This window comes from Populus alba, chromosome 19 (assembly GCF_005239225.2).
Source record: "Populus alba chromosome 19, ASM523922v2, whole genome shotgun sequence".
Taxonomy (NCBI): Eukaryota; Viridiplantae; Streptophyta; class Magnoliopsida; order Malpighiales; family Salicaceae; genus Populus; species Populus alba.
In genome coordinates, this window is record NC_133302.1 from 10,952,712 (window position 1) to 10,962,948 (window position 10,237).

Here is a 10,237-nt window from a genome sequence, read left to right on the forward strand (position 1 = left end):
TCTTAATTGGATAGCTAAATTGTTTCAGTTCATCGAAATGATCGAATATCTTGATCAATGGAGGGGAGGAATCAATCCAAAGAAGAAGAAAAAAATATTATGCAGCTAATCGATCATCTAGCATGCATGACAAACAGAAGAAAATAACATAGTTATCAATGGAAAGCACAAAATTAAATTGAAAGTTCTCATTTCATGTGCTTTCTGATCAAAGAAGATTATTCCTGTCCTAATGGGTTTATTGAGAACTTCAAGGACTTCCATAACCATAAAGACTAGATCAGAATGCTCCAAGTTTTTGGTAGTTTCAAAGTTAAATAATTATTGATTTTATGTCATCTACTTTTAAATATTCTAATTAATATCATTTAGAATTATCAAAAATCAACAGTAGTGGAACCAGTTCAACATACATTCACTAGAATGAAAGACGAATCAAAGCACATGCTGAATTTACCATAAATTCTCCTTTTCTTCCCATTTCTGATAGTCAGAATGTTACATGCATTGTTCTTGCATACAAAGCCAAAAAAATAATAAAAAGAATGGATGAAACTTACAATCAAATCAAAATATTCCTGCCACTTTATTGCAGGTCCCCTAGTCTTCTTTCTCGTTCGGTCTTGTAGCGTATGAACATTAGGTCATATATATATACCTTCACTCCTTGCCTACCAAAACGTTTTCTAGCATTTTCATATTTTCAGGCCATTTCTCGTTTCTAATTGTTATCATGGTACATGCCTTCATTGGATACATGAATAAACGGCCTAATTAAGCAATCCAGGAGAAAATGAATTAGAACATCCTTGCACCTTTGCCATTTTCACTTTTTTGGGACAACAAAGAAAGGTAGAGGGATCTCACTTTCCCTGGAATTAACAGAATTCTCCTCTTTATGCTTGATTTCTGAAAGCGTAAGTCCACCTTGGTCACCACCGTTGTTATCAACGTCATCGCTCACAACCACCACCCCACCAAAATGCACGTGGCGTATACCATCTGAAGAAGGACTCTGGGGCTCATCATCAAACGGAGGATTCCTTGGTGACATTGGAGCACCTTCTTTGAGCGAAAATGGGGATCCTGCAGGGGATTTGCATGGTTCAGAAAGTGTATAGTCAACAGGTCTAAGGCATCGGTAAATGTAGGTCAGAAACCAAAATGCCCATGGCGCGGCGACAAGAATCATTCCTGCGATGGCATACCATGATTTTACGTAGCTTATAGGAAGGAACATGTAAAGAGCAAGAAGAGCTCCACCAGAAACAAGGCATGCAGAAAATAGAGCTACGGCGACGTAAATTCTCGGATCTCCTTTCCTTTCCTCCATTGAAGACAAAATGGATGATCACCCCTTGTTTTTTCTTCTCTTAATTTCTGGTTTAGGGATGCTGTGCGGTGGATTTTGAAGGGATTGTTTTGCACTCCATCAAGGAAGAAAGGTTAAAAGCTGGGATTAATAAATCATTGATATCAGGAAGAATTGTTCGTCTAAGACAATTTTTTTTTTTTTTGGGTTAATATAATGATGTTTTTTTCATGACCGTTAACCAGCCATGTCTTATACTCCATAGGAGACAGGTCGATAAAAACAACATTTTAGTAAAAAAAAACAAATTCAATACGTTGTACTCGGCTTTTTGATCAGGTCAATTGGATCAATCAAATTACATTAGATTTATTATTATTTTTTTTTTCAACCTGATCCTATTCCACTTCCTAGACCAGCCGAGTTTTAGATTGATCTATAGGATCGGATTTTAAAACTATACATGTCATTACCTAAAAGGAGTACGTGCCAACAAAAATAAAGAAAAGGGATCAGCTTAGCAAAAGAATGGTATTATTAACAGATATAATTAATACTGTTTTTAGTTAGAAACTTGAATTTAGTGAATCAGGAAAAGACAGCTTCCTTTACAAACTCATAGAAGCGAAGGCAACCAAATAAATTCATATGAACGAACAGAATGTGCTCACTTAAAATCAGGTCTTTTGCTTTCTGTTCAATATTTTGTTATTACTTGAATACAACAGTTGAGCAGCTCTTTTGCAATTAACTATGCTACATCCTATATTTTGGGATATAGGAATTGAATATAAAACTAGACTGCGCTAAGTTGTACATCGGATCAATAATTTTCTCAAACATAAAATAAAATGTTGGAAAGCATTGCTAACATGTTTCTTAAAAAATCTAATTTAATCAAGAATTTAAAATCTACTGCATATTAGATATGACGCACATTAAACGATATTTTTATTTAAAATTGAGATAATAATATATTGAATTCATCGAGGTCATCCCAGATTGATCTAAGGAACATACCAGGATAATCCTAAAAAAAACAAATTAGAAAGTTCAATTTTCAATTAACTCAATATCAAATAACAGAATTGATAAAAAAAAATATCAATTAATTAAAAAAAAGCCTACATAAACTTAAGTCAATCAACCAAACTCGTGACTCAAGTTTGCACATTGTTACACATTGGGGTGCGGTGCTACATTGCAAAATTTTCAACTTAATCTCTTGTATTTAAATATTAGCCTGCTTATAGGTCCAATATTTATCCTAAAATTAATGTTAACAATTAATATTCATGAATTAAAAATTTTAGAAGTTATTAAAATATTGATCAAGTTCTCATGAATTTAATAAAATGGTTATTAAATTCAAAAATACATGTAAAGATATTTTTTAAGTTTTTTGTGTATATATATGAAATGTTAAATCGTACAATATATATATATATATATATATATATATATATATATATATAAAGCAAAATATTATTTCTCTATCTTTTGAGAGACTTGGTTGAATCCATACCAAATACAATACATTAATTTTTGCACTTTTGAAATAAGAATTTTTTTCATAAATTACTGAATTTTTTTAGCTTTCAATGAAAAGTAGGGATTTATTTATCAAGTCAGAATCTTGCAATGTAAGTATACAGCCCCGATATTAAATAAAATTATTGGAAAATATAAGTAGGACCCATAAATAATTTTAAATTGGTCATTGATTTTTTTTTTAGAATTTTTAAGTATTTATTTAGGGCTTGTTTGGCAAAAAACTATTTTTATTCAAAACAAAATTGTCAAAATTGTCAAAATAGGTTTAAGGGTATGTTTGTCAAACAACCTCTTACGCCAAAAATTCCTCAACAAAAAAAACCAATCAACCAAACAAAGTCTTAGTACCTGACCCAAAACAAAACCAATTAAGTTGACTCGAAAACACTGACTCAACCATGAACCAAACTGAAAACTATGTTTTGACTTGAAACTAGAGCAAAACAAACATTTAAACCAAAAACATATCAAAACTATATATATATAAACATAAAAACATAAAAGTATTTTGACAAAAACATATCAAATACCAAGAACATGAAGAAAAAAATAAATATTCAACCGAAACTCAGTAAACACAAATCACAAACCAGATAAGTTTTCATGCAATCAAGGGCAAAGATTTATTTATAATCATGCATAGATAAAAAAATCAAACATTTTTTTTTTCGATTAACACTCAAAAGTTATGATTTGATCAATATATGTTTGGACAATCAAAAGAATCTTATAATTTAGATGCATGAATACGATCTACTGATGCATTTTAACCTTGGATTATTTGCTAAAGATAACATGCTAATATGTATGTGCCAAGACTTAACCCAAAACAGCTCCAAAACAAAAGACTAAGGCAAAGTTCATGCAAAGAACATGAACCTAAAATCTGGAAAATTTCTAGAAATTAAAGAACTACTGCCAAAACCTAGATTTGGTCTTTTAGGTCTCTAAACACACTACTTTTAGTCATCACAACCCATATTACCAATACCAAGCATTGCTAAATATAAATAACTAACAAGTAACATCAAATCAACAATAACATGCATGAGTTTTAATTTCTAAAAATGCCAAATCTTATCCAGCTTACATATCTAGGCAATTTGGATTCAAAATCAGTTTTCTAAACATATTTGGTCATGCTTGTAAAGCTAGGATCAACAATATTGTTTCATAATGTATTAGTGAAACTAAAAAAAAAAATATTGTTTCATCAAAACTAACCTAACTAGAAAGCTTTTGTCACATTAAAAACATCAAACACGCCCTAAAAAAACCATCAAACCATAGAATCAAAATCATAGCAACATGAAACTATCCCTTCCTCGGAAGGTGTTTCCCTCTCAATGTTCACATTTGTTGGATGGTCTTCTTGATTTTTGTTGTGCTTTTGTTGCCTTCTATTTTCTCATGGCTAAATCCAAAAAGAAAACTTTGTTGCTTTGATTTGCTTAACATGACAACCCTTGTCTCTCACCTAAGGCTCCTTTTGCCATCTTTCGAGGTACTCAATCTTTGAATCGAGGGAAATCTCCCACCCTGCTTGATAAGAGGGTTGCTGGCCTGTTGGTGCCTCCTCTCATTCCTCTCTCTCCTAGTCCTCCTTGCCTTGATATTGTTGGGTCCTGCCTATGGCAGGTTATGGTTCCCTAGGCGCGACTTTTGGTTCTCCTGCTCAAGATCGTGTGTTGGTTGATGTCTATTCAAATAATGATATTCTTGAAGATGAACGAGTTGATTACTCTAATTTGGACTACAGCTTTGAATATGGTCATAACTTTTCCCTAGCTTTAAGCTTTGAAAGGCAACCTTTAGATTTTAGACCTGTTGGGTCCCAATTTCTTCTGGTGCTGTTTCACCTTACATTGAACCATCACTTGTGGCAGCTGCTACTCCTATTAGCATTGAAGCTGGTTCTAACCCTGTTGCATGGGGCATCTCCTCTGATTGTAATTTTCATGGAACAAGCTCAGCTTCCTCTCCTGGTATCCCTTCTCCAGGTACCTATAAACCTTTGATTGACAAATGGAGGGTCATGTTCTCTTTGAAGTATACCACTATTAAGAGTCCTACACTTGTTCATTTTCCTACTTTCAATAGTACTATATCTTGTCCTTTATTAGATGAAGATTTAGGCAGCAATAGGGATATTTGGAAATTGTGTATTGTTAGTTATTTTGCTAGCAAGTTCCCTAGCTATACAACATTGACCAAATTCATGTCTAGCACCTGGAAGTGTGATGCATCTTTAAACATTCATGATTTGGGATGGTTAATTTTCAAATTTAATTCAGAAATAGATAAGCTTGTTATTTGGTCTTTGGGAGGCTGTTGATTTTAAAATCTATACCTGAGTTTTTTTAATTTACCTCTACGAATATATGTCAACAACCCTGATTTGGGTCTGTTTTCCCAATCTTCATCTTGAATACTGGTTTTCAATATGCCTATCTAAGATTGCTAGTGTTATTGGTAAACCACTTCAATGTAATGCGCTCACCAATGCCATATTTAAGCTTTTCTTTGTTAGGGTTCTGATTGAGGTGGACTTGTTTGCTGATTTACCCAACTCAATCAACATTATTTTGCCTAATGGAGTTCTTTTGTTGTCTATGAGTCTTTCTCAAAGTTTTGCAAGCATTGTAAGCAGTTTGGACATACTAGCACAGTATGCTCCAAAGCTGTTACTGCGAAGGGCAGAAAGTATTCCAGGCAACTGCTATTCCTGAGAGGGTCAGTAGGAGTCATGTTCATCATCCTTCCATTTTTGGTCCTACTACTGTGATAGTTATTGTGGATGCCTAACAAGGTCATCGGGACATGCCTCATGGTTAGTTATCTCAAGGTCTCATATTTGCTAAAGTTGAGGCTGTGATTGATGGAAAAGTTGTAATCTGTGGGAGAAAAAAGGCCAAACTTACCTCTACTGATGAGAAGAAAGATTAGGATATTGTACCATCTGTACCCTTTACCATTGTGCATGTAATAGATGATCCCTTACAAACTAAGGTTGTAGCTTCAGTTGAGGGGAGGGAAATTTCCAAGAGTCAAAAACAGTAAATGATGCATAGTAGGGGCTTGCTTGCTCATGAAACTCCTCTGGTTGTTCGTGGAAACCAAAAGGGGAAGGCCTTAATTGTTGGTGTTGATGTTGTCTCCATAAGCAAGAGGTTTGTTAGACCCCAGCTGAGTGTGGGCACCAGAAATATGCACATTCATATTGACAATAGTGATTCGAAAAAGGGCAAGTCTCTTAGGCCCCCTTTGACTGTGTTCTTTTTGGTTTGTCAATGAACCTCATAACCCTCTAATGTACCATGTTGTTTTTGGCCTCATCGTGTTGTTGTTTGCTGATTGTAGTTTGTCTTGCTCTTGTCTATAGTAAATGTTGGCTTTTTCTATCTAGCTTAATGCTCAGGGCATATGGAGTGTATGTTGATTCTTTATTTTGCTGTTGTAATTCTATTCTAACTGTATTTTGTTTGTTGTTGGCTTGTCCTTGTTATTGCAGGTCTGTTATGGGTGCTTGTTGTGATTGCCTGTAACTTTTATGTTTGCTATACTTCTTAAAGCTGCATTTACTACTTCATCTATTTGTTGCTGGAGTGGTTTTGTCCTTCTATTCTCTTTTGTTGTTTGCTAGGATTTGTCCTTGGTTTATGAGTGGATGCAGGTTGTCTCCTAGTGATGCTCCCTCGTTGGAATTCTTTTAGGTGATCTAGTGCTGTTGAATGTTATTGCTTCTGCTGAATTTTCTCTTTATTAGCTTGCTTGATGAGATTTTTTTGGTGAGGGCTTTCTCTTTGTTACATTTGATGTTGTCATTATATGAGATATAATGACAGAGTGGTCTATTGGTGGAGAGCATGTTTGATGCTCCATTTGCTACTAATATTCTATTATAGTCCTTGTGTGTGTGTGTTTGTTGCTTGCCTGTTCTTGCATGTCTGTTGTGGATCAAAATTTGGCTATTGGTGGTGCTAGTATGAACCTACTAGTGCCTCATGCAGCTATGTATCCTCTGTTATCTGTTATATTTGATGCTATCATTTGACTATCCTACTATTGGAAACTGAATTCATCTAGTTTGTTGGGCAGTTATGCTCTTTTTTTGTTGGTTTTTCGTCAACCTTTATTGCTAATATGGTCTTTAGCCTGTCATCTTTGTTCATGGAGCATGTTCCTTTTGGTTTCTTCTTTATTTGTAAATTATTGTCCTTTATGTTCATTTTGGAAGCTTGTTACCTTTTGTTCATTAGGTTGTACATGCTTGTATATTTGACTCGTTGGTTTCCAACCTTGTTACTTTTGATCTATAATATTTATATTTTGATTAAAAAAAATCACATAAAAAAAAAAAACAAATACAACCCTTACTCTTTAATCATCACACTATTTGCAAACACAAATGCAGACCCAATGACAACCAAAATCTCCTCAAGCATGCCACATGGACTCCATTTTTAGGTTAGAAATATACCTTTGAAACTCTAGAACAACAATTGGTTTGTTAGCTCTTCTTTGTAAAGTTTTCCTTCTACAAACTTAGCACTTTTCAAAACTAAATAAACATTTATGCTATGCTCGTAAACCCTCACAACTAAAGCATTTTCTCAATATTTTCTCCTCCTCTCTTTCATATTTTCCTCATTCTCAGCTCTGATTTTTAGTGGTTATTTATAGGTTTTACTTGGTTTTTTGTTGGATTCAATCAAAGATTGATCCTGATTGATCAATATTGGCCCTCTGATCGAAATGGAAGGGGTTTGGACAAAAAAAACAGTTAGGGGCTTTGTACTAGGCTAGTTTTGTAGTGGTGATTTTGGTTTTGGAGATTTTAGTGGTTTTGTCAACCCTTGATAAAAACTTGTTAAGAAATTTTTTAGTGCGAACACACAAGAAAATCATTGGTTTTTTCAAATGGGTGTCACAGTCATAGTTGATTGGGATAACAACTTTCGAGGCCTTGTCATAACAACTCTGATGTCAATGTTGCATGAGATCATCTGAAGTTTGTAGGGTAAAAGAGGCACACACCTCTTATTTAGATCCAACCTTGCACAAATTAAAAGTCTTTAGCTTCACATTCATTCGTCCAAATGTGCCAACTCAATTAATTTAGAATTTGAGAATGCAAGAAAAGCTAATCAAAGACAAGATGTTGGAGACTTCTATAGAAGAATTGAGGTGTAAAAATCCAATTTCATGGGTATGAGGTTGTAGAAAGGGTGTCTTTTAAATGGATGGTGGTGGTTAAAACCCCTAAAGTGGTTGGAAATGCTACATTCATTCACATGAAGATGCTTACTCAACTAGCTAAAATTGTCAAAGAATAAGATGAATAGTGGATGAACGACACGTTGTCTAGGTTAAACCCTAGAAATTAGGGTTTTTTAATTTAGGGTTTGGCCAATTTTAATTTGGTCCCTGCTCTTCCAATTCTTTTTAATTGCACTTGTGATTGTCTCTCAATTTTTAATTGCATGCAATTACACCCCTGTTAAATTCAAATATCAACCCCAAAGTTCAGCACCTTTTATAAACGAGTTTTTGATTTTTAGTTTTTTTAATTTCACCCTTAATTGACTAATAAAATTTCAATTCATTTCAATTTAGCCCCTAATTTCACCAATTTCTACCCCCAAAATTGTGCGCCACTTATAGTTTGGTTCTTATTTTTGGGAATTTACAATTAAGTCCTTAAACGACCAATTTTGCCAATCTTATATATTTTAGTTCTCTAACGTTTCCACTTGTTATCTTGGTCCTCTACCATCAATCTTAGGCAATCTTTTAGGTTTTCTTCATGTATATCCTCTTGTATATTTTATTTATTTTTTTATATTTTTTTATGCGTGGTTAAAAATGGGTAACAACACAAATCACTGGATTTAATATTTTTTTTATTCATAGAATTATTTTTTATTTAATTATACAATAATAAAATAGACGCGTAAGATTGAGGTAACAAAAACAAGCCTAGTTTTTTTAAGCTAGATAATAAAAACATTTTTTTTTCTATTTTAAATTAAATAGAAAATAGATTTTTGATAACAAAGGATGGAATTGTATTTAAAAAAAAAAAAAACGTTGAGGGATAAAAAATGCATTAAATAACAATAAAGCAATAAAGCAACAAAGAGGCTAAAGGGTCAAATAAAGGGGGGGAAAGTTAGACAAGTGACGAGGCCTGCATGTCTAGCCTATTAATAAATGGCATGGCACGTGTGCCAGGTCTCTTGGTTTTTTTTTTTTCTAATTTAAAAGGTGATTTTTTAAAAAAATAAAAATAAAGAAGCGTAGATTACACATCATTAAAAAATGAGTAGGGTTTTTTAGCCCAAAACCTAGATTTTCAATGTATTTGTTTTTATCCAAAATACCTTAAAAATCTTGATTAACCCATTTGTAGCTTTAAAAAAGTTCAAAAACTAAAAAATTAACATGAATCTAAAAAAAAACTCAAGCTTAGATCTACAATATCAAACAATATTCATGGTAAAGGATACCCTAATAAAACTCCTTTCATCGAATAAAACACATTAACACTCTCTTAACTCTCTCTTTCCTTAAACCAGAGACTGAGAAATAACAAAAATAAAATTATGTACTAAAATTTAAACTTAAAAAAATTAAGGGACTGCAAAGGTATCGTTTCAAAAATTAAACTTTTAGAACCAAGTTTCAAAACCACCACCTATTTTCAATGCATTTTCCACAATAATCCTCCTTTTAGTTTTACCTCTAATTAATAAATATAAATCTATTGTCCTTCAATTTTGCAATTTAAAAACTCCATCGATGAAAAAAAAACTTTAGGGACTAAAATAAAAATATTAAAAAAAATATTACTCCATTCTATAATGAAAGGTCAAAGGGTGTGTAGTAGAGTTTAATTTTTTATACACCTAGTCAATTTTGACAAGGAAAATAAACCAAGAAATTTGCCGAGGCTCACACTATTAGCATATATTAGTTAGGGTATCAAAGCTACCTTAGGAATATTATAAGTTAGTTTGCAATATAAAACTAAAAACAAGAAAGACTTTTACATTTGTTTTTTAATATTATAAATTTTTATTTAACTAAAAAAATAATTTTTTAGTTTTATAAAATAAATTGAGAAATATATAAATTAATAAATAGTAAAAAGAGTTATTAACATTAATTAAAGATTAAATTGTAAAGTTGATGTTTATTATAAGAACTAAAAGATAAATGTATATGTACATATTTGAACTAATGAGGGTAACTTTCAATTTTTTTTATTAAATTATGTTGCAATAAAAATGGATATTTGTAAGAAAAGAAATTATTTAAATTTGGAGAAAAAAAATGTAATTTTTAGTTGAAATTCTCTTTTCTTATTAT

The 10,237-nt window shown here is 32.4% G+C and overlaps 1 protein-coding gene across 1 annotated transcript; it reads right to left on the bottom strand.

Moving 5' to 3' along the window:
• Positions 1 to 826: 826 nt before the first annotated feature.
• LOC118027785 (uncharacterized) lies at positions 827 to 1,333 on the bottom strand. Its single transcript, XM_035031274.1, has one exon. It carries the CDS (start codon positions 1,331 to 1,333, stop codon positions 827 to 829), a length of 507 nt encoding a protein of 168 aa, XP_034887165.1.
• Between the last annotated feature and the right edge of the window lie 8,904 nt (positions 1,334 to 10,237).

Excerpts from the sequence above, each read along its gene's own strand:
- LOC118027785 (XM_035031274.1), bottom strand. The coding sequence starts at position 1,333 with ATGGAGGAAAGGAAAGGAGATCCGAGAATTTACGTCGCCGTAGCTCTA.